This window comes from Terrapene carolina, unplaced genomic scaffold, assembly GCF_002925995.2.
Source record: "Terrapene carolina triunguis isolate 2854851 unplaced genomic scaffold, T_m_triunguis-2.0 Scaffold58, whole genome shotgun sequence".
Lineage (NCBI taxonomy): Eukaryota > Metazoa > Chordata > Testudines > Emydidae > Terrapene > Terrapene triunguis.
The window spans coordinates 50,656,395-50,680,659 of NW_020664409.1; the positions used below are offsets into that span (position 1 = coordinate 50,656,395).

Here is a 24,265-nt window from a genome sequence, read left to right on the forward strand (position 1 = left end):
AACACTTCAATTTCTTCTTTTTTTTTAAAAAGTCCCTCCCATCCCCCTCCTCCTCTCCCCCCACTCCCCAACCAAAAAACAATTTGGCAAAACTTTCAGTGTAATAATGTGTTTTTTGCTGGAAGTTTTTTCCCCCGTTTTAATCGTCGTGTCCCTTACTAGACTCTGCCAGTGGAACAGGACTCAATTGTGAGCTTGGTAACCCAGGGGTCAGCTCTAACTTGACCCTCCTTGGAAGGATACTAAGATGTATAGAGTGAGGTGACACTTTAGCTACAACCACAATGCTCCGGGCTTAAAATACACTCCTGCCAGAGCTGCTGCCGCACTTGGGGTTTTTTTCAGGCACATTCCTGTTCACAGAGCAGCACCAGACATACAAGCAGCAAGCACTATTCTTCAGACTTCACATTCATGCTCAGATGCCCAGTTGAGAGAGCAGTGCTAGTCCATATTCTTCTATGGACCTCCTTGTTCACTGTCCATCAAGGGGTACTGCTCACTAATCTCCCCCTGCTGAGGATACACAGGGGCCCCAAATAAGATGAGGTTACTATTCTCAGTCACTTCTGCAATCACACTACTTGCCCACCTTCCCCTCTGCATTGTTCTACAAAACATCAGAACTCTAGTTTGGGAGGATGAATGTAGGAGTAGGGTGCTGATATCACTTTCCCATTTGAATGCACATGTCCACCCCCATCCCCCCACAACACCTATGGTGGCTCTGCAGCTCAACCCCAGGAGGTACCAATTCCACCACTGTGAATATACAAAGGCAACTCGAAGAACAAGTTATTGGTAAGTAATCTCTTTCTCACAATCCCCAATTCTGCTCCCTTTGTGCAGGAGAAACATTTGTTCTGCTCCAAGTGGGGCCTACTGCAGCTATCCTGTAGGTGATTGAAGTATGACAGCTGCCTCAAGTATAGACTCGCTTTCTCTTCATGAGTAAGGATTCCTCCTTTACCCCCTGTTAAAACACAAGAAGTTGGCAGTTCTACTTACTAGGAAGAAGGTAGGTGTGATAGAGGGGAGAGACTCTTTAGAGTGGTAGGGCTAAGTGAAGATCATGGTGTTTCCTTCTAATAAATTTGTAAAGAGCACAGAGGTTGATGAAAGCGCTTTTGCTTAGAAGCCTCCAATTAAAAAAAAATGATGCACCAGATGGTACAAACGGGGTCCTTGCGGAAATGAGAGGCTTGCTTTATTAATTCAAACATACACTACCCTATTTGATGCAGTTCAAGTAGATCACACAGTGACTGCAAGTTAAAATCTCTTTAATTACAGAAAAATAAGTCTTTCATCTCAAATTAAGACAAGCATTTTCAAATTGAGACAATATATGACAGCCATAATGAAATACAAACAAAAATATTACAGTATGGAAATTACAGTACAAGAGCTTTAAATGAAGTCTCCATAAGCTAGAAAGTTTTAGATAAACCAAGCTTTCTATTTGGTTGACCTTCCGCAGCCATCATTGCACATGGGTAAGTTCCTTTACGAAGTTTGGTTTAAAATACATTGAGTTCATTTAAACATCTGGAGGGAAAAGGCACTTAATATTGCAGTTTCCAGAACATGATTTGTTTATCTTCCCCTCCTGTGATAATACTGCTGCATTGCTCATTCATCCACATACAAGTTACAGCACCTGAGAAAAACAGATAATTGAATTGTGTGTTAGATACAAATACAGTAGGAATATTTGAGAAGTGTACTATTTTAAAAACAAGTTTGCAGGAGGTATTTGATGGGTAGTTTTGATCAAATTAATAGCACTGAACAGCATAGGCTTAAATTTCTCTTGCTTGAGCATGCTCAGTGAGGATCAGTGATCTCATTTACAGTATGTATACTTAACTCCAGCAGACTGCATATCCTTAGCAGTCTTTTGAATTGAATGAAACAATTTAGCCACAGCCATTTCTACTCTAATCAACTGGTAGAAGGCTACAAGAATTTTCCTTTAGCCCAACTTTCAGAGGACCCTTCACAGCATTCTTAACCCCTGCCACTTGTTAAAATCGGAGTTGGCATCCTACACAATCCTACAATACACTTCAGTGGGAGCATATGGCCAGAGCCCTTGAGTTTTCTGAGATTCTACCTCTCCACGTAGAGCTGAATTTCACACATAAGCTTTTATTACATTGCTGTTTCCAGCCCTCATAAGATCAAGGGAAACCTTAAAAGCAAACTGATGCTAGATGGTATTATCTTCAAGCCCTTAGACGCTCTGAAACAGCTTTGTGTCAGCCTAACACACTGAAACAAAGTGTGGAGACTGTAAAATTGAATTTGATATCAAAATAAATATATGGACTTTGGACAGATTTTTTCAAAATTAGGTTTTATTAAATGTGGAAAATACAAACTCTGACTTTCCCAAAATTTCACATCTGCTGCAGAAACCTGGGTATTTTGCCATAGCTGGAGTATACTAGACCTTGAATGCTATTAGAGCATCCTGTTTCCATCAGCACCACTGAAACACCCAAATCAGTAGAATTCAACATTTCTCCTGTTAATCGTTTCTCTTCCTCCCTCATGCCACCCAAGGGGCAGATCATCTCCCTTTATAATGCTGCTGGCCCAGGAATAATGGCTTAAGTGTCCTCTGCATCTTCCACTAAAGCCAATGGGAGACTTTCTATGGTCTTAAATTTAGCATCTGATCCAATTGTCATTGGATTCTAAATTCCAGTTCGCCTCAACTGGTGACTATGTCAGAAATTGTAACTGTTGTATGACGCATGTCAGAGTACAGTGCTCCTTTGGAAAAAGGAACCTTGCACAGAACTGGGACTCAGATTCACAAAGGCATGTAGGGTGTGGAAATGCTTAACTTTTAGGTGCATAGAAAAATCACTGGAACAATGGAGTCCACAAAGCCTGAATTAGGTGCCTGGGCTCACTATACACAACATGGGGAGAGACCGAATGGGATCCACAAAAGCCAACACGCTAGGTGAGGAGCTGCATAAGCCAGCCCAGGGGAGATGCCAATAAGAGGGGTATATCCTCAGTCCCGCCCGTCTCATGGAGTGAGTTGCCTTTCTCTGCCTATGACCCACAGCCAGGAACCTCTCTCCTGAAGTCAGGCAGCTTACGCGCCTAAGCCCCTTTTTGCAGCAATAAGTTAGGTGCCTGCCTCATTCCACACAAAACAAGAGAAGGAGGAGGATCTCCCTTATAACAGTTAGCCCAATGGTTAGAGCACTCACCTGAGATGCAGAAGATCACAGACCAATTCCCCCTCTGCCTGATGAGGGAAAGGATTTGAACAGGGGGTTCTCCCCACTCAGTTGAGTGCTGAAGCCAATGGACTATATAGTCACTCTGAGACCTGGTCTACACTTAAAATTTAGATTCACCGAGCTACAGCACGCAAAGGTGTGAAAAATTCATACCCTGAGCACAATAGTGAAGCTAACCGAACCCCTGGCATAGCATTTTGCTGCATGGAGAGGTGGATAATCAATAATGAAGGAAAAACCCCTTCCACTGCGGTAGGAAGTATCTACACTACAGAGCTACAACACGGTAGCGCCCATAGTGTAGACATGACCACACTCCCTCTGGCCCAATTCATATTTAACTATTCAAACACTGAATTAAAGTGGAACAGATTCAATAGGAGAGACTCACCTAGGTCTCCTACCGTCTTGGGGAATACCCTAGGCATTGTGCTGAAGGTTAAAAGAGAGAGACCTCCTCCCCACTGGTTGCTGTGTGTGTAGTTAGACTGCTCTAAGCATGTCTACCAGATCAGGCTCTGCAGACAAGATAGGCAGAGTAGCACCTATTGTCCCCCCATTTGTGGATGGTGCTAGGGCCTAGACAGGAGATAGTTGTCCAGATACCTAGAGGGAGGCAGCAGTCTGCATGTGCAGAGGCAGAAACATAGGTGCTGAGGGAACATTTACAGCAAAAATTTAGGGATTGAGTGAGTTTAGACACCACAGGAGTAGGCGGGATCACAGGGGAGCCTAAATCTGGGACTTAGGCCCCTAAAACTGGGGTTTAGGCACTTAAGTCCCTTTGTGGATCTGGCCCTAGGAGATTACACAGTACTGCACACACACACCTGTATGTCCTTTGATTCTTTCAATAACTTTTCCTGCAAGAAGGTCCCAAACCAATAATTCACCAGACTGGCTTCCTGATAACACAGTATGTCCATCCCATTTGAAACATCTGCAAAATAATTCAGTAATCATTTAGCCCATTTGCATTAAGAAGTGGCATTATTTATTTAAGACTCTTCTACCTGTTAATTTAGTCCATCACCTATGCATAAAAGAAACTGTTCTACTTAGTACTGAGGCCAATGCTGCTCTATGAATTAAATCAATAAGAGTTAGGTGCAAGGGTAAAGGGAAAGTTTTAAAAATGAAGAAAACTCTCTGTCGATAGTGTAAATCGCATATCATATTGCTCTATATTCTGAAACATTAGATCAGTCTGAGTAGAGATAGGTGGGGAAGAGAGCCCTTCAAGTTAAAACTGATACTTTCTTTAGTGTAAGATAACAAGGCTGACACTTCTATAGTTTTTGGTATAGTACGAACTAACAAGTTTTGAATCCAAGATCTTTTACAGCTGCTGAACTACACACAAAATTGCATCTATTAACTGTAATAATTTTCAGTGTCCGCTCTCACTAATGTCAGTGAAAACTGCAGCTGCATAGCACATCTGAGAGGCAGGCCATTTATACAAGTGCCTAGCTTTAGCATCCAAGTTGAGAAACTTTGGCTGCAGCAGACAATGCACACAGAATCCCAGCCTTTGCACTTCCCTCTGTTGATACATGCATCTCTTGTTAAGATGACCCCATTTCTCCTAGATGACATATACCTTAGACGTGTTTAATATTTGTGTCATTTCCACATTCCCTTTGGGCATCTGATGCAAACACAGATATCCACTTCCTGCCCCGACTATAATTCAGAGACATAACTCTATCAATTACAGCCACTGTAGCTAGAAGGGATTGGGCTTCACACAGAGCTTTCTCTTGGCATTACCTTTGTGGCTGCTCTGAGGCCATAGAAGAGATGAGCATTCCAGTTTGCACATCTATTACTTTAAAACAGCCATCTTCTCCTGTGCTGAGCAGATGTCTGCTGTCTATACAAAAATTAAATGTATTAAACACATACAATAATGCATATCTAATACACCTCTTCCCCAATATAACGCTGTCCTCGGGAGCCAAAAAATCTTACCGCGTTATAGGTGAACCCGCGTTATATTGAACTTGCTTTGATCTGCCGGAGCGCGCAGCCCCGCCCCCCTGGAGCGCTGCTTTACCGCGTTATATCCGAATTCGTGTTATATCGGGTCGTGTTATATCGGGGTAGAGGTGTATTTCCAGTGGTTAAAGAAAGGAATTATGACTAATATTGCACATTAGTTAGGTATGTCAGAAAACATCATGTTTTAATTAAAAGCAGTTATTCCAGTTACGTCTCAGATAATGAGGAGTAAATAAATCTTCAAGCAAAAAAAACTGAAGCAATTTATCACTAGCCCAGAAAACAGTATTCTAACATCAAGTATGGTACTGCAAAGCACTGATAAAACCTGGACACTGGAGATTTGTGTCTGACTATAGCTGAACATTTAAAATCTACAATTATGTTAAAAATCCAGATATCAATGTATAATAGAGCTATACAAAGACGGAGATTCCTCTAGCAATTCTCATCTCTCTCAACATCTGCATATTAGAAGAGACTTAAACACAACATACCAGGACTAAAAGCAGCATCATACACGGTCCCTGAATGACATGAAAGTTGGTGCAACATAGTGGCAGTAGTAACATCCCAAATACTAATGGTACCTTCTTTGGTTCCGGACACCAGCATTGCATTTGCAGCATTTAGGTTGATAGTATTTACCTAGACAATTAAGTACCACATTATTCCTTTACTCAGCTCTCACATGGGCATTCTTGATAGATCTTTAAGTGTTCACAAAGCAAGCCTGTCTTCCATAAGTATCCAATTTTATTACATCAGTTGATTACATATTTTTATATAAAATCCTGACTTTTTTTTTAAAATATAAAATCCTTGCCAACTATATGTGAGCAGGAAATGGAGGGGAAGCGTGTCATAAATGGAGTCTTAAGCAGATTTATAAGCGTTCTTTTTCCTTGCAGAATCAGACATTTGAATTGATGTTTAAGATCTTATCCAAGAGAAGAAGACTGATTACAGCCTACATTTCTAATTAGTTAATGAAATGTTTAACCATAGCAAGCAAGTCTAGAAAACCACTAGCCTGTGCTTTGCCCAACCCATCTGTTTTTGATATCCTTGGATGCTGTTGGTAAATTTTACCAGGCATTGTTGCCTCCTTGTGATCTATAAATAAATCCACTGAGATGTTTAAGAAATTTAAATGAAAGAGTTCTAAATATTCTGCAGGAATGATGTTAGAAGTTACTGAGATATAAATGTACACAAATCCTGTATCTGCCCATATTTATTTTTAATTGAATGTTTGAGCCAAACACCTACAATGTATTTAGATAGTCACAGTGGTCTTTATGATAACATATATCATAGCAAAGTACAAAATATGGAAAACAAGTCAGACTTTTACCTAAAAACTCTAAACAGGTAAATTTGGTATTTGTACAGAAGGCATGAGGATGCAAATACTTCAGACAAATTTATTTTGATTTACTGAAAGAGCCCATGAACCCTTTGCACACACCACAAGCAGTGCCTGACCAATAATAAGAAAACCCATTTCTTTATACAAGCTTTCCACTCTCCAGAAGTGGACACTTGAACCAATTCTTGTAAGAAAAGAGAAAAATATTTGGAGTTACTTTCACTTTGCCCTTAGTCTATTCTATTCCCTCCTAGTCTTGGCATTCTTGCAATATCTAGCAACTGTCAGCCTTTGATGAATGGTAGTCTTAATTCAGAATTTTCGCTTTTGCTGGTTTATGCCACATCTTTTAAAAGCTTGATTGAGATATTGTCAAGTAACTCCAGACTATAGTCTTTGATTGATTAGAAGTTATATATGTACATTTCCATACTCACACTAACATCATGTTCTAACTCAGCAAGCAATTCAAAATGATGTCTTTTGGTGCCCAGGACCTCTGCAGGAACACAGTGCCACACCTAGAATACCAACATTGCAGTTTGTTTAAACAAGCATTAGGACAACTTGTCATGTTAACTATTTTATATTACCTAGCTCTGTCATTGCAAGGTCAGTTGTTTGTGCTAACTAAAAGCTGTACAAAGGTCAGTTACAGAAACTTCCTCCTTGTCTCTAAGTTAAGTAAAAGGAAAAATAATTCTGGTTTTGTATTAAACATCAAACCTGCCTCTCAAAAGTTCTAAGCTCTCTTGACAAATCATGAAGAATTTAGTCTATAACAATTAAAAACAGTTAGTAGCAGCAGCATACTCCATTCTACCAAGCAGAAGCATCCTCAACCCATTGAGAAAGAAAACATGACAAAACATTCCTGCCCCTCAATCCACCAAACAGGCAGGCTTTGCAGAATGCCCTTAAGGGCAGTGACGAATTTCAAAGTTGGGGAGGCACCCAAATGATGCCAGCAGCCTCCCCCGCCTTAAAACAAATGTGTTGGGGGGAGGTCTCCGATTCTAATTATGGCAGTATTAGACAGGGAGAGGTGATATTTTAATTAGGCAGATCTTTTCCCATTTAATGGTCATAAGGCAAAGCCAACACCTTAATTTCCACTCAAAACCCAATAGGTAGTCAATACAGATCATAGAGCACTGGCATCACTGCAAGATATTCCATTTAAGTAGTGCATTACCTTTAACTTTTGATTGGATTTAAGGTACAGTGGTTTTTACAGTGGTTTTCAACCCGAGGTCTGCGGACTCTGGGGGTTTGCAGACTATGTCTAAGGGGTCCGCAAAAAGTTGTCATTACCATAGAATAGTGATTTTCAACCTGTGGAATATGTCTAAGATTTCCAAAAACACCTCCAATCGAAATGTTTTAGGGGTCCACAAATGAAAAAAGGTTGAAAACCACTGGGCTTTTATAAATAAGGCTACGTTTTAGTCACAGGTATTTTTAGTAAAAGTCACGGACAGTAAACAAAAATTCATGGCCTGTGACCTGTCCATGACTTGTACTATAGACCCCTAACTAAATCTCGGGGAGGGGGGTGGCCTGGGGGTGCTGCGGGTGCTCGGGGGAGGGAGGGCAGCCTGGGACCCCAGTTGGTGCGGGGGGAGAGGGGGGAGTGCGGCCATGCAGCTCTGCATGCTGACTCCTCCCCAAGCGCCAGCTCCGCAGCTCCCATTAGCTGGGAACCACAGCCAATGGGAGCCGAGGAGGCAGTGCCTACAGGTGGAGGCAGCACCCAGAGCCCCCTGGCTGCGCCTTCCCCTAGGAGCCGAGGGATGTCGCCGCTTCGGGGAGCCCCCGAGGTAAGCACCACCCAGAGCCCTCACCCCCTCCTGTATCCCAACCCCCCACCCAAACTCCTGCTGCTGCTGGGGGGAGGAGACGGTGGCGCAAGACTTCCCCAGCAGCGGCCAGTGCAGCTGGCCCAGGGGCCGCCTGAGCAGCTCGAGTGGCCCCTGGGCCAGCCGCACCGGCCGCTGCAGAAATCATGGAGGTCACGGAAAGTCATAGAATCCGCGACCTCCGTGACAAACTCGCAGCCTTAATTATAAAGGAGATAAAGACACAATTTCGGCAATCTTTGTTAATAACAGGACAGCTACTATCACGAACTCTGGAGTATTCCACTATCACCTTAATGAAAACCATGAGTACAAGTAGTAAAGTGGCTGACATACTAACCTTTACAGTGGAGTCCCAAGATGCAGAATACAAGCGATTATCATGCCAGCAGATCTTGCTGACGGCATCATCGTGTCCCATTAGGGTATCCTGCCGTCTTCCAAATGCAACTGAATAAAAATAGCTATCAGGAAAAAAGTATTAGTTATGAAAGTATAGCTTCAGAGAGCAAACTTTTATAGATTTTAAATAAGTTAAAAGAATTTGGCTTCTATAATTTCTAAATAACAGAGAAATCTGCCAAAAAATGTAGAAAAAGAGTAAATGCTTCCTGATAGCGACTTACTTCCATGTTCTCAAAAGAAGTTTCATAAATCACAGTTACCCCAAAACGGTATAATTAAATATAATCCACAAATAAATACACACATGTGATTGTCCCACGAAGAGCTTATGACAGTGGTATCTCCTGGTAAGATTAAACAAGATGACAAAGCCTATAACGAAAAGGAAAATAAAGCAGTGTTCAATTTAGTGCCAGATAGAACAGAAGTCAATTAAAGTGCATTAGCACATATTGGGGAAAAACACAAACAGTATCTACATCTTATGCATTTCATGTTCTCCACACAAAAAAAAAAAAAAAAAAAAAAAAAAAAAAAGGAATCAGAGAGTAACTCTTACTGCCTTAAGAGATGGTGGATTCACTATGGCCAACATAAAAGAGTTACCAGCTTTGCATGAGAGCTGCAACTCCAGTATTTTATGGAGGATACAGTAAATCTTAGCTCATGCTTCAAGAATACAGTGCATTGCTTCATCCTGGTTCCTCCTATTTGCATGAGCAAGCTTTCCAATTTTGCAGCTACCTATCAACTTGAGACACAGAAATACTGAACAAACTTGAAACCACCAAAGTAAATGGAAGCTTTTGTTCTATATTTACGCTGCCAAAGAACCATCTCGTGATAACTACTAGTCAGAGAATGGTATTTTCATGAAAAGGGTTGCATGAAGATTATATTTTTCTGATTGTGAAAGGGTATTCTCTCCGCAGTGCATAAGTAAAAAAGCAGCCCTGTTAACTCTGAACAAGTGAAGAATATCTATCAATTTAAGGAAGGACAGTGCTGTTACTGCTAAGGCCTTTGTCTACACTAGCTTGTCTATTGAAATTTGCTGTAGCTACATTACCAGCAACAGTGGGAGAATTTGTGCAGTTCTGTTGCTGGTGTTTTTATTGCCTTGCGTGCTACACCTGCTCTAAGCAGGGTTAGGTGTAACAGTGGCAGAAAGGCAGCTGCAAGTCTCTACTAGGTCTTTCACCATTTCTGCAATGTAGCTGCACTGCACCTATAGGAGACTAAGAGAAATATCAGTGTAGACAAGGCCCATTAATGAGAGAAACTGGCTCCCTGGCCAAGGATTAGGAAAAAAGTACGAATGAAAAGGAAACAGCGGTCACAGTCAGAAGTAGCAGCAGCCTAGTCAATGCCACAGGTGAGATTCTCACCCGGACTCCAGACCCTTTATGCTAACTAAAATGGCAGGAGCTATGTAAAGAGGCTCTAAAAGCCTCAGCTCCCTTTGGTGGATAACTCCCCTGGCACAGAGGAAGATAGACAAGAGATGTTCTTCCAAGGATCCCCTTACAAGTCTTAGGGTACGTCTATACTTACTTCCTGGTCCGGATGTAAGCGATCGATCTTCTGGGATTGATTTATCGCGTCTTGTCTAGACGCGATAAATCGATCCCGGAAGTGCTTGCCGTCGACGCCGGTACTCCAGCTCGGCGAGAGGAGTACACGGCATCGACGGGGGAGCCTGCCTGCAGCGTCTGGACCCGCGGTAAGTTCGAACTAAGGTACTTCGAATTCAGCTACGTTATTAACGTAGCTGAATTTGCGTACCTTAGTTCGAAGTGGGGGGTTAGTGTGGACCAGGCCTTAGTACTGGGGACATGTCAGGGGCATGAGAGAGCATGTAGTGCTGCAGATTCTGGGCAGCATGGCTGGCCTTAGGCAGCCAGTGATGAATTTATGTAATGTAGGCAGACCCCCTGGAGGGGTCAGTTACATCACAAGGTTTACACTGGGCCTCAGAGCAGCCCAAACTTGGGAAGGCGCAAGCTGTGCTATGCTTCTTCAGAGGCACAGTACTGAACCTCACCCCACGTCGGTAAATTACTCGTGCAAGAGAGAATGCAGAAGGAAGGAAACAAAGGCAAACCTGGCATTTCACTGATATACTGCTGATAAGGGACATCTTTCTGTGGGTAGCTTTCAGGACGACTTCCCTTAATGACAATAACTACTCACCATGTTTGAAAAGGACACACTTCTTTGGAGCGTTTTTGATTCTTTAGAAAACATCTTCAAGGTTGAATCTAATGCAAACATTAGGGAAGTAATTATGAAGACAGAACAGGACTGTACTGCAATACTCTAATCTAAACGAATAATTTTTGCTCCTGTGTGAATATTCAAATATTTAGGTCTAACAGCAGGCAAGGGATGCATACATCACTTCTAAAAAGCCACTATAAGAGCCACATTGTAGGCTACTGTTAAATACAGAAACTACAGAGCATTTTTCTTTCTTAATTCTGAAGAACTGAATGAGGAAGGAGAACAGAGAGTTGAAGGGAAAGACAGTCCTGGTGTTTTATATTCAAACGTAACCCAAGATAACTCAGGTATGTTGCAGGTGTAACCTTTAAACATTCTGAGTTGTTGTGCATCACTGATATTTTAATGTGCAAGATAGTCAGGAAGTTTAAGAGGTATAGCTCCCACAGGACTCTCACTTCTGCATGCTTGTAACGCAGATCTAGTATCCAAAAGAAGTTGCAGATCCCTGCAATTTAACTTAATCCAGCATGCATCCTTTTCCCACTTAATTTGCACTCTACCCACTAATACATCAGTTGACACTTACTCCTTGGAATAGATTTTTTTAAAATAATCCCCTACACCAAATTTTACACTGATCTGAGGTTCAGGAGTAGCAATAATCTACTTTGCATCATTGACAGGTTTAGATGTCAGGTATCTTGTGAGCCAATAAGCTAGCAAATGGGATCTTTATAACATTAGAAAAGAGAAGTTTACCAGCATTATCAGTTTCTCAATTACTTGGCACCTGTTCAATATGCAACTTCAACAGCATGACAATTATGTATATGAAAAGTGACCTAAAATTGGTTTTATAGGTGTTTTAAGTGTGTTAAATATATGGCAGAATACACGTTGTAATGCAGTATACAGTTTTATTAACATTTGTTTGGCATGAGCTGGATAACCTGACTATCCCAAACTCATTCAGATAAGAAGCCTTCACGTCACATTAGACTATTGTTGAAGATTTTTAAGACTGTATCTATGCACATGTTTTTTGAGAGAAACAGACACATAATGGAAACGCTGATGGTGTCTCCATAGTACAGGCTGACACAGATTTTTGCATTCGACAAGTCATGAAAACCTGTCTAGAGGTCAAAACAGTGGATTACTTTATTGAAAAAGTCTAAGAAACAACCTAAGGGTGGGATTTTCAAAATCACTGCATTGGCCTAACTCTGTTCTCAGTGAAGTTACTCCCATGAATTCAAGAACAGCAGAGCTAGGCCAATGCTAAGTACTTTTGCAAATCCCATCCAAAAAGCAAAAAGTGCACTTTGAGTGGTCTGAATTTTTGATGGTTCATGCAACTTCATTAAGCCAAGACATTATAAAACAGTGATGCTATGTTTGCATCGCAGTGTCTTACAAGAAGACACTTGTACGAGAATACCCACCTTGAGATGTTGTGAAAACTGAAGATCCATTGCAAGAGACTGCTATTCCAGTAATTTCCCTATTCAAGGCAAATAAGTTTGGAAGTGAATTCAAAGGGTACTTAATTCTAACAATCATACCATACCGTGACTTTTTTACAGCAGCAATTCAGTATTTGATCTTCACAAGGGTTAATTTAGACACTCAAGCAAATTACTACTACAAAAACTGTAGAGGGCATCACAATTTTACAGACAAAAATATTCCTTGCCAAAGAACTGGAAGGAGCAGTGCACATTGTTCTGCCAGCATGCTTCAATCCTAACCAAAAAGGACCTGCTTAAGGTGGTGAAAGCCTAAATTAGCCCACACCCACTTAAATCATTTAGCTTCTATTTGGACAGCCAATAATAAGATGACTGTTAAAATATCAGGCCAATTCATAGTATACAACTTATTTTTCACTACCAAATCACCAGATAATCTCATGAAGGAATGCACCTTCTAGAACAGGGGTGGGCAAACTACGGCCCACAAGCCGTTTTAAGCTGAGGCACTGGGTCGGGGGCCGCACCACGCAGCTCCCGGAAGCCGCGGCATGGCCCCTCTCTGGCTCCTATGCACTCCAATGGGAGCTGCAGGGGCGGTGCCTGAAGATGGGGCAGCGCACAGAGCCTCCTGGCCGTGCCTCCGTGTGGGAGCCGGAGAAGGGACATGCCACTGCTTCTGGGAGCCGCTTGAAGTAAGCCTGCATCCTGAGCCTCTCCCCACGCCCCAACCCCAGCCCTGATCCCGCTCTCCAAACCCCTCGATCCCAGCCTGGAGCACCCTCCTGCACCCAAACCTCTCATCCTCAGCCCCACCCCAGATCCCGCACCCCAACCCCAATTTTGTGAGCATTCATGGCCTGCCATACAATTTCTATTCCTTTATGTGGCCTTCGGGCCAAAAAATTTGCCCACCGCTGTTCTAGAAGCTTTCCTTCACATGATGCATCCAGATAAACACGTGATCCAATAACTAGCAGGATGACTACAGGAGATTATTGGATTTTGAGATAATTATACCACAGACGAGGACATTACAAAGACTTACTCTTTATGAATTTTATGTTGCTCATCTAACTTTAGTTTGGCAATGTTGTTCCATGCAAGCGTTATACTTTCTTCTGTCAAATCTTCAAAAGATTCTTCACTTGGAGAAACTAAAATATAATACCACCATAAAATGAGAAGTCACAAATTGAAAATTAAAAAAAGATAGACTTCAGATAATAAATGAGTTGAAGTTATACCAAATATGACTATATTAAATGATACAAAAATGCATATGTAGCATCTCTATTATTTCCAGTTCTATTATAGAGAGGAGAGAATTTATGAGAGAATGTTTAACTGCCCCACAATATTTATTGACAGAAGTTCAAGAACATAAATAGCCAGAAATCTTCAGGTTAATTCCTAAATGGATCAGAAGTTTTTAGACAGTATATGTTCTTTTGTTATGACTGGCTGCCACTTTTATGTTCATGTATTTAAGAGTCAGATTCTGTAAAGCTGTAGGTTTAAAATTATGGCTTATGTTTTTCAAAGGTTATGGGGGTTTAAAGAAATTAAATGAGCTTACTATGTTGCAACTGCTACCAAGAATACCACCAACTCAATAAGAATTGCCAAGTTGTGAGAATACATAGCATGATTTAGAGATGTTTAAAATTTCTGGAATTTTTTTTAATAGAATCCTATTTTGGCAAACCACCTAACATAATTTTAGAATTAATTCTACGTGAGTCATTTGGAAGAGACATTCTACTTAAAACAGCAACCTGTATTGTCACTCCTGTACTTCAAAGTTAAAGATCACCCAATAGGAGAATGAGGAAAATGATATAAATCTAAGTTGGGGGTCAAAAGCATATCATATTTGCTGATAACTGATAGGGTATAAGAACCCTACTAGGCTAGACCAATTGTCCATCTAGCCCCAGTATCCTTTCTTCCAATAGCGGTCAATGCCAGTTGCTTCAGAGCAGGGGTTCCCAAACTTGGTTCACGGCCTGCGCTGCTTCCCGCAGCTCCCATTGACCGGGAACTGCAAACCGTGGCCATTGGGATCTGCAAGTGGCCACACCTGAGAACGCTCAGGTAAACAAAGTGTCTCACGGCCTGCCAGGGACTTACCTTGAACAAGCCGCGAACCAAGTTTGGGAACCCCTGCTTCAGAGGGAATGAACAGAAGTTAATTTCGAGTGAACATCACTTGTCTTCCAGCTCATTTCAGGCAGCTAGATGTTTAGGGACACCCAGAACATGAGGCTGCATCCCTAAGCATCTTGGCTAATAGCCATTGACAGACCTATTCTCTATGAACTTGTCTAATTCTTTTTTTAACCCAGTATTACTCTTGGCCTTCACAACATCCCATGGCAATAAGTTCCATACGTTGACTGCATGTTCTGTAAAGAAGCACTTCTTTTTATTTGTTTTAAACCTGCTGCCTATTATTTTCATTGGCTGATCCTTAGTTCTTGGGTTATGTGAGAGGTAAACAACACTTCCCTATTCACTTTCTCCACACTGTTCATGTTTTTATAGACCTCTTTCATATCCACCCTTGTTTCTTTTCAAAGCTGAACAGTCCCAGTCTTTTGAATCTCTCCTCATGTACAATCTGTTCCATACCACTAATTATTTTTATTGCCCTTCTATAGGATAAATATGAAATTAAAGAATTAGGGTTATCTTAAGTTTGGTTAACAAAATATGTGTGTTGTAAAGAAAGGCCCTGGCTAGCAAGCAAAAGGAAAGCCTTGAAAATAATAAGTTATAAGTAAGGCTATGATTTAGTCATGGAGGTCACAGCAGTCATGGATTCCGTGACTTTACCGGACCTCCGTGACTTCTTCAGCTTCTGTCAGCAGTTGGAGCCGTGGCTGGGGCTATGTTCCCCACGTAGTCCCGCGGTGGGAGCCGCCACCGGGATTGTGCACCCCTCCCCCATGGCTTGCGTTGGGGGCTGCCACCGGGGGCCACATGCCCCTGCCCTGCGGTTTCTGCTGTGGGCCGGCGCCGTGCGCCTCTGCCCCGCAGCTTCTGCTGGGGGTTATCGCTAGGGCCACGCATCTCTGTCCCGCTGCTTGCACGGGGACCTCCGCCGTGACCGTGAGCCTCTGCCCCATGGTGGGGGCTGCAGCTGGAGCTGTGCGCCTCTGCCGCAGCTTGTACGGTTATTTTTAGTAAAAGTCACGGGCTGCGTGAATTTTTGTTTGATGCCCCCGACCTGTCCGTAACTTTTACTAAAAATAACTGCGACAAAATCTTAGCCTTAGTTATAAGGCCAGAAGGAATGAAGTAGTGAAGATGTCTGGTTCAAAGAATAACTAATGAAATAAGGAAAAGTTCTAAAAAGAAGGTCTCATGATGGATAGGGGTGACTGCAGATGGTTTTAAACAAGACAAACAGAATCTGTTTTAAATGAGCCAACATGGCCCTTCCCACCCCACACACCAGTGTTATTTCAAAAATTAGGGCCTATGTGAACCAGATGCAAAAGAAAAACTGTTGGCCAGTAAGAAGGTGAAGTGATAGGGAGGAAAGGCCTTGGGGAGAAAGGAGGTGGTAAATTTTATCTGGATTAAGACTGCAAATAAGGGTGATTTATCCCAAATTGGTTTTTAGCTGAAGTCAGTAATTGTCAATGACATCATTTGTTTGTTAAAGGGTATAGAAAGGAAACTTTTAAAAGCTTCATTGCTAATACCTGACCACTTTGGAACTGATCAATAAGGATGCATTTAGCCCGTTTGTAAGTATATGGAGCAAATGCTTATAAATGTTTTGTTACTGTATTTGGTATAGTAAATTGCTTATTAGTTAGACTTTATAGGCATGTTCAGAGCAATTGCATAAATACCATGTGGCCTTTGAATTTAATAAAGGAATTTACGGTTAAATTAGTGTCGAGCTAATACCCTTCATAAACATTAATAATTCCAACATCTTCTCTGCACCTCTTCTAATTCTAATATTGCTTTTTTGAGATGGGATGACCAGAACTGCATGTGGTATTCAAGGTGTGAGTGTGTTGACAAACTGGAATTGACGTAACCGCAGCCATTTTGTTATTCAGTCACCATTATTTGGACATGAGAACACCACATAGTCAGGAATAATTTGACCTTTGCCAGAGCAGACAAAACAGCCGTACAGCTTCACTGTTGCCGACAAGGAGAGATAAAGTCACAGATTCATGAGACGGGGAGGGAGTGTGGATAGCTGACCTTGGATCTGGGTGTGGGTTGCTTTGCTAATAAGTAGATTTTTTTTTTTCCGCTGTTGCTAGGGAAATTATTAGCCCATTAGGGGTTACTGTGAGTTATGTGCTTTGTTTTGATGAACCTATAAAAGAGATTAGTTAGAGTGTGCAATTTGGAGAAGTTTTGGAGAGGATTTTGATGAGCTAAGAGACTGCCATCCAACTCCACCGCAGCTAGAAGAAAGGCTGGCCACTGGACACCATCTCAGACTTTGGGTAACTATATCTGGGGTGCTCAAGACTATTGTTATTTTAGTTGTGTGCTTTGGACTCAATAAAAACAAGGATTTTTGAGTGAAAGCACTCTTGTGTGTACCAATCATTTATCAGATAGATGAGCTGTGTCCCTAGTGATTTATGTCCTGAAACTGCCTAGAAAACACAGACTGGTTACTATTTTTTCAGGTTCTGATAACCTCAGGAAACAGGCATACCATGGGTTTATATAGTGGCATTATCATTATCATATCTTTTGTTTTATTATCTAACTAACCCTTTCCTAATGGTTCTTTCCTAATATAATGGTTCTTAACATTGTTAGCTTTTTTGACTGTTGCTGCACATTGAATGGATGTTTTCAGAAAACTATCCACGACTCCAAGATCTCTTGGACTTCATAATTTAGACTTCATCATTTGTATGTATAGTTGGGAATATTTTTTCCAATGTGCATTACATGGAATTTTGTCAGTCATTTTGTGGCCAGTCACAGAGTTTTGTGAGATTCTCCACGTAACTTTGTGCAGTCAGCTTTGGACTTAACTATTGTGATTAATTTTGTATCATCAGCAAATTTTGCCACCTCACTGTTCACCCCCCATTTATGTTGAGCAGCACTGGTCCTGGTACAGATCCCTGGAGGACCCCACTATTTACCTCTCTCCGTTGTTAAAACTGACAATTAATTCCTACCCTTTGTTTCCTATCTTTTAAGCAGTTACTCATTCATGAGTGGAGCTTTTCTCTTAACCCATGAGTGTTTACTTTGTTTAAGAGCCTTTGGAGTGGGACCTTGTCAAAGACTTTCTGAAAGTCCAAGTATACTGTAATAACTTGCCCACATGCTTGTTGACCCCCTCAAAGAATTCTAATAGATTGATGAGGTGTTATTTCCCTTTACAAAAGCTACGTTGACTCTTCCCCAACATACCGCATTTATCTACATGTCTGATAATTCTGCTTGTTACTAGAGTTTCAACCAGTTGGCCTGGTACTGAAGTTAGGCTTGCCAGCCTGTAATTGCCAGGATCCCCTTTGGAGCCTTTTTAAAAAATCAGCGCTACATTAGCTACCCTACAGTCATCTGGTACAGAGACTGATTTAAGCACATACATGCTCTGATGTTTCAGTCCAATTCTAAGTAGACCACTGTCCACATCACAAGAGCCACCATCTTGACTGGCACCCTTGCTGGCCATTTCAGTGGTGGCTAAATTATTAAGTGGACATAGGAACTGAATTACCCTCTCACCCTAGAGGTACTTTTAACCCTGTCCTGGAAGGATCACATTAGTGGGACACTGTGTGGAGCTTGCACTGCCAGTGCGCATCCTGTACGTATGCTGTGGACAGACTAATCTGATTGCCGCTGCTGTCAATCTGGTACTTCACAGGTCACAGAATTCACTTTTTTTTTTTTTTTTGGTAAAGTCAACAATACATAGAATAGAAAAACTGAGTGCTGTAATTTGCATATTAACTGCAGGAGTTATTGACTTGTTGTATATTTATAGGCCTGTATATCGATGATAGAAATAATAACTGATGTTCATTTAAACCCTTGAAACAATTTTAAGAGGCAAACTGAATAATCAGAGCTCAACAAGACAATGCTTCCATTTTTGGTTGTTTAAAACAAAATAAAGAGAGAGTTGCCAGGCAAAAGTCTGTTTTCTGTCAGAGCCTTCGGTTCCTGTAGTTATTTCTCCATGATTTACAAGGGAAGCAGCCAACCAAGTTATACAACATATGATCCTCTGAAACAAAAGATACAGCCCTCCCAGAAATAAGTTCAAGTCAGCTATGTTATCAGATAGCAATACAAACAATAACTACGATTCTTTTATACGTTTACCTGGAGATTCAGCTATGGAAACATTGTGACTGGATGTTCGAGACAAACTTTTGAACTTCGGTATTATCCTCCGGGGATGAGGAATTGTAAACAACTGTTTCGGTGTCTGTCCAAACTCCAAGATTTGTGTCAACAGAGCTACTTTCTCATTGGGGTCCATAATACTTAAGAAAAGCAAAGTGTTCAGTGAAATATTTTAAGACAGAAAGATTGTTTCTGAAAATGTAGGCACGTGTGCAGTTATTGCTGTAAAATACAGTCACAGTAAAGGCATACACAACTGACCTATTACACAGTTGACTGGACAATTGCATGCAAGCACATAACCATGATTGTGTGTACAACAGCAATAATTGCATGCATGCTACCCTGCAAATATAGCAATTTGTATCAGTGTAACTGAAATCTCAGACTGCACAGACATTTGAGAGCATAATCCTTCAATTCAATCTTTGTTACAATGGTAAGATTGGTGGACACTGTCTTTTGGAATCCAAAACAGAATGGTTCTCTCAATTGTTGGGAGCACTTAGATAGTTAACAGGGAACTTTATGGGATAAAGAGAAATGTATTATGTGCCTCTACCAAACATTGCTTATAAGCATTTAATTACCTGTTCAAATCCACTCCACCTTCATAAGTTAATGGATGAAACACTGAAAGAAGAGGGAAAGAGAGCCATTTGTACAATGTACATAAACATGGCTTATTTTTTTCAACTCACACACCAACTGTAAACTACATGAATATTTAACTGTGCTACACATCTATGCAATTCCACCCACCTCACACCTACTGCAAGTTATAGTTTGTTTCAAACCATTTGATGCATACAAAAGTATGAGCTAGGCCAAAGAGGAAAAAACAGTTTCAGATACCACTTTTCCTGACTCTATGCATTTCCCTAGCACGTTTTCTGTGATTTCAAAGACTCTCAGTAACTGGATACACAACAGTGATCTTATTACATCATTATAAGAGCCCATCATCACAGTGGACTAATCCCCTATCTGTAAGAAAGTGAGAATTTTGTAAACTGTGATTAAACCCCCCAAATATTATTTCCTCATTAGATCTCTGCAGTACTAACTTGCTAATAGGTCTAGGATGGATTTCAGATCTCAATCTCTTGCTCCCCAGGAAGATAAACATTGAATGTAATTCAGAGACATAAAACTTATCTTAGTACAACTAAGCTACATGTGCCTCACATTCAGCTACATCTAAATTAAAGCTATGTAACAAGACTAACAAGAACTGACTACATGGTTGTTTGGCTTAGAGGTGGTTATAAAGGAAACTCAAGAATGTGTGTGTGGGGGAAGATGCTTAGAACAGATACAGGTGTTTTATCCACTCTCCCCCCCCCCCCGCTTCTGAAACCCACTTGGTTTGGCAAAATGTTATGTGTTTCCTCATTGAGAAGTTAGTTAATGTATTAAAAAAACAACTAAACTAGATATCAGATTTCTGATGTAGCAGACTTTCAGTAGTTTAATGCACAGAACTTCATCATGAAAGAACTGCTTTTGATGCTGCAAACAGTTTTCAGTCACTCAGAAAATAATGTATTACTTTTCTTTAATTATTTACAATGTCTTAATACTCCAGGCTAATTATAGCAAAGACAGAGCAATAAGACTCTCAAAATAAAGATCACAAAAAAATTAAAAGAAGGAAACATAAGTGAGTCAAAGAGTTACTGTCGCTAGAATGGCACACAAGGAGAAGCCCAGCGACCTATTTATCCTTTCCCTTCCCTCTCACTTTCTTCTTGGAAAAGAATGTTACCTACATGAACCTGAAGTTTCATGCTGCAATTTCTGGGCAGAAATGTGAAATACACAAGAGACTATTTCAGCACCAAATTGCCATTATCATTGACTTGAGTAAATAACAGACAAAAATATTGTCGGTCTCCCTTGACTGTCATTTTAAGTGCAACAAGGGTGACCAGATGTCCCGATTTTATAGGGACAGTCCCGATATTTGGGGTTTTGTCTTATATAGGCCTCTATTACCCCCACCCCCGTCCCGATTTTTCACACTTGCTGTCTGGTGCAACATCTACACACAATACATAATCAAACATTTCTCATTTATATACTGTATTCCGGGAAGACAGACATTACAAGAAAGGGAATACGTTTTAGAAGATGAGTCACTATTTCCAGTGGAAAAGGATTGGCAATTTTCGCAAGTACTGAAGGATCAAACACAGGCTTGATGCATGTTCAAAAGAATGCAGGGCAACATGGAAACCTTGCTAGTCACATTTTCCATCCGAGTTTAGTTAGAATGTCAAAAAAGTGATTCTTTAGAGAATTTTACAATTTACCATTGTGGGCTGCAATGGCTTCACTTCCCTTCTGCTTGTAGCCAAATATTAAGTCAATCCATTCATGGAGATGTTCTGACACGTACTGGCTTTCTAAGGCATTTTGGCTCTTCTGAAGAAAGTCATCAGGATCTAACAAGAGAAAGTTTAATCAGTGCAGAAATCTACTACTGTTAAATGTGGATGAACTCTCCTCTCTCTCACCCCTCACAGACATTCCACGGAGAAACCTTCCAGATTTATTAAAATAACACTACTTCAGCTATTTAGTAACATTTTGAAAAAAGTATTTGATTTATACATTCATATAAGAATATGATCTTCATTTATTAATAGCCACTTTAGATTATTCCTCCCCAATACCTGTACTTATTTTTATTTAAGCGTTTGTAACACAAAATAGAATAGAAGAGAAAAATAAAATTTGGAGGTGGGAGAGACAAAGGATTCCAAGAGTCTGAAAGCAATGAAGGTAAACTATGTGCAGTATTGAGTTTAGGAAATGCATTCAGAATGTCATTACCTGATGCCCAAGGAGGAAGTTCTACATGTTCAACCATCTTTCCTCCCTGTCTTTTCCCCAGGTCCAGCTTCAGACTATTCACTAGAAAACTGGAATCATTTTCATAGAATTCTGGAATTAGCTAGTGAGAGGATGGAAGAGGGAGGGAAGAAAAAAATGTCAGGATTTCCTTTATTTTTTATCATTTTAAATGAAATGCATCAATACATATACTGAAACAACACTGCTAAAAACACATGGCATATTATAACATTACAGTATTACAAACTTGTCAACATTCTGGAAAGTCCCCAAAGCATTTTAAAGGTAGATAAAAAGCTAAGTCTTGTATAGATTCAATTTTAAAGTTCTGAAAATAGCAAATAGAACTCTGACAAACATATCAGGCCAAGGTTCTAAAGCATTTCAGGTAAGCCAGTTGTCTAAGATCAGCTATAATTAACCACTCCTAATTCTGCAGTGGAAAACTGGACTGCAATGTTAAGAAAAGCCTCCTTTCCCAATTCAAGCTTCTCTGATGTCAGTGAAGCATAATTTACCAGCTCCAAACATCTACCTGACAGATCTCCTTTAGTTTTTTAAAAGACATTAAGAACAATGAGAAGGCTTTTAAGATGCCTCAAATGCAATATTTCTGTGATGCTTAAAAACAGAAGATACTTTTTTTTTTTTTTTTGGTACTATAATTCTAAACCCTCAAAATGGGCTGCACTACAAAAGCCAAGTCCCAATTATATTTAGCGAGGAAAGGAACTTGGTAGAATAATCTCATGATCTTCGCTTAAAATCTCCAACTAAAGATCTGATCAAAATAGAACTGTTTAAAAAAAAAAAAAGGAAAAGCAGCCCACCAGAAGCCATGTGACCATTCAGAGAAGGAATTTAAACCTATCTCCAGTGCCAAGCTCAAACCAAGCATAGCAAGGCAGTCTTCACCTCCATAAGGAAACAACCAACAGAAATTTAAAATTTTTGAAATGGAAAAAAGGAGGACAGAGCAGTCAGGTAATGTGACGTCAAGTAGCTTCTGGCTACTTACCTCTTTGAAGTCTGTTGCACCATCCAGACAGTTTTTCCAGGTTTCTGCAATACTAGACATAATACAAGTCAAAGGTATATTGGTCAGGAAAGTACTTTAAGCCCCATCCAAGCATGCAATTTAAAGGAAACCATTATATAGTGAAAAATAAATCTGTTAAATTCAAATTAAACCAACCTGTTGAACGTTCTGTCAGCATGATCAAACTTTCCATTTTGTAAACAAAGCATGTACTCTGGTGCTGGGGAGATAAGAATGGAAGTCAGATCTGTCCAAATTCTGCTTATTTTCAAACCCACCAGATATTCAAAAGACTTGCAATGAAAGCAATCTTACCAACTCTAACAAGATAGAACAGAACATAACCTGGAGACGAGTAGTGGCTGCCATACATAAACTTAGGCTCTGGCATTTCCCGATAACGTGTCTGCAACATATTGAAAAAAAAGACAAACTGTTTAAAATTAGAGTAGTATTTTTCCCCCCTGTATTAAACACACACGTGTTTATCAAAAAACTTAAGCTAGGATTAAACACTTCTCATTCAGATAAAAACACAATACAAAGCTTTTAAATTGTATAGTTACAGATACTTAATCTCAGTAAAGAATTCCTGTATTCCATTATACACACACTATCTGAAATGCATTCCTCGTAAGCTGAAAAGAGCAGAACAGGCTAAAAGTGGAAAAAAACAAGGTACATTGGCAGTTTGCATTTTTGTAAGTTTATAGCATGTCTGTAAATTCAGTGTTATAGCTCTTCTTCACATCTTAGGATAAGTTAAAGGTTACACTTCTTTAAATCATCCATAACAATCATAGACCAAGAATCTATGTAAGTTTCCAAACATGTATCACTACAGTGGTTTTTAAGTGTTGCATATGGAAAGGCAGCATGTCCAAATAAAACTCCAACTCAATGGTATCTATTAGCAGAGACTAATATATTCAAGATACCTCTTGAAATTAGAATGTATTCCAATACAAATAAAGCAATCAACTGATTTAGAGCACAGAATCAAAGAAATGTAGGGGTGGAAATCTGAATTTGCATTAAGAATCTTTATTTCTTTAAAGTCCTTCTCTCTTTTTCACCAGTAAAGATGCTACTGATTTGGCAAGAATTTCCTGTCCCAGTGCTTCTGAAAGAGATAAGCAGTTCAGCAGCATGGGGATAATTATTAAAGGATATTTATATTCTTCATATGATTGTTCCTTTATGATAACTTAATGCTGCCAATTTGCCAATAAGACAGGTCCTAAAAAGAATATACTAGGATTCTCTAAAGTGTTTTTGCAGCTTTATGTCTAAGAATTACAATCATGAAGTCTAATGCCAGTGAAGAGATGGGGATCTTTCAAACACTACATTTATACCGTGTTTCCCCGAAAATAAGACAGTGTCTTATATTAATT

General features: G+C 40.3%; 1 protein-coding gene across 1 annotated transcript in view; it reads right to left on the reverse strand.

Annotated features, from left to right (window-relative positions):
* Positions 1–1,266: 1,266 nt before the first annotated feature.
* The window catches only part of NSMAF (neutral sphingomyelinase activation associated factor), a 57,875-nt gene continuing 34,876 nt past the window's right edge, over positions 1,267–24,265 (reverse strand). Inside the window, exons 15-31 of the mRNA XM_024205738.1 lie at positions 23,184–23,274; positions 23,025–23,088; positions 22,848–22,899; positions 21,809–21,929; positions 21,286–21,417; positions 19,561–19,603; positions 18,947–19,110; positions 13,653–13,761; positions 12,578–12,636; positions 11,100–11,167; positions 9,211–9,278; positions 8,842–8,965; positions 7,080–7,163; positions 5,768–5,918; positions 5,040–5,142; positions 4,097–4,206; positions 1,267–1,660 (exon numbers count right to left, since the gene is read on the reverse strand). Coding sequence (XP_024061506.1) covers positions 1,566–1,660; positions 4,097–4,206; positions 5,040–5,142; positions 5,768–5,918; positions 7,080–7,163; positions 8,842–8,965; positions 9,211–9,278; positions 11,100–11,167; positions 12,578–12,636; positions 13,653–13,761; positions 18,947–19,110; positions 19,561–19,603; positions 21,286–21,417; positions 21,809–21,929; positions 22,848–22,899; positions 23,025–23,088; positions 23,184–23,274 — 1,638 coding nt within the window. The 3' untranslated portion in view covers positions 1,267–1,565. The remainder of the gene's footprint in view (positions 1,661–4,096; positions 4,207–5,039; positions 5,143–5,767; positions 5,919–7,079; positions 7,164–8,841; positions 8,966–9,210; positions 9,279–11,099; positions 11,168–12,577; positions 12,637–13,652; positions 13,762–18,946; positions 19,111–19,560; positions 19,604–21,285; positions 21,418–21,808; positions 21,930–22,847; positions 22,900–23,024; positions 23,089–23,183; positions 23,275–24,265) is intronic.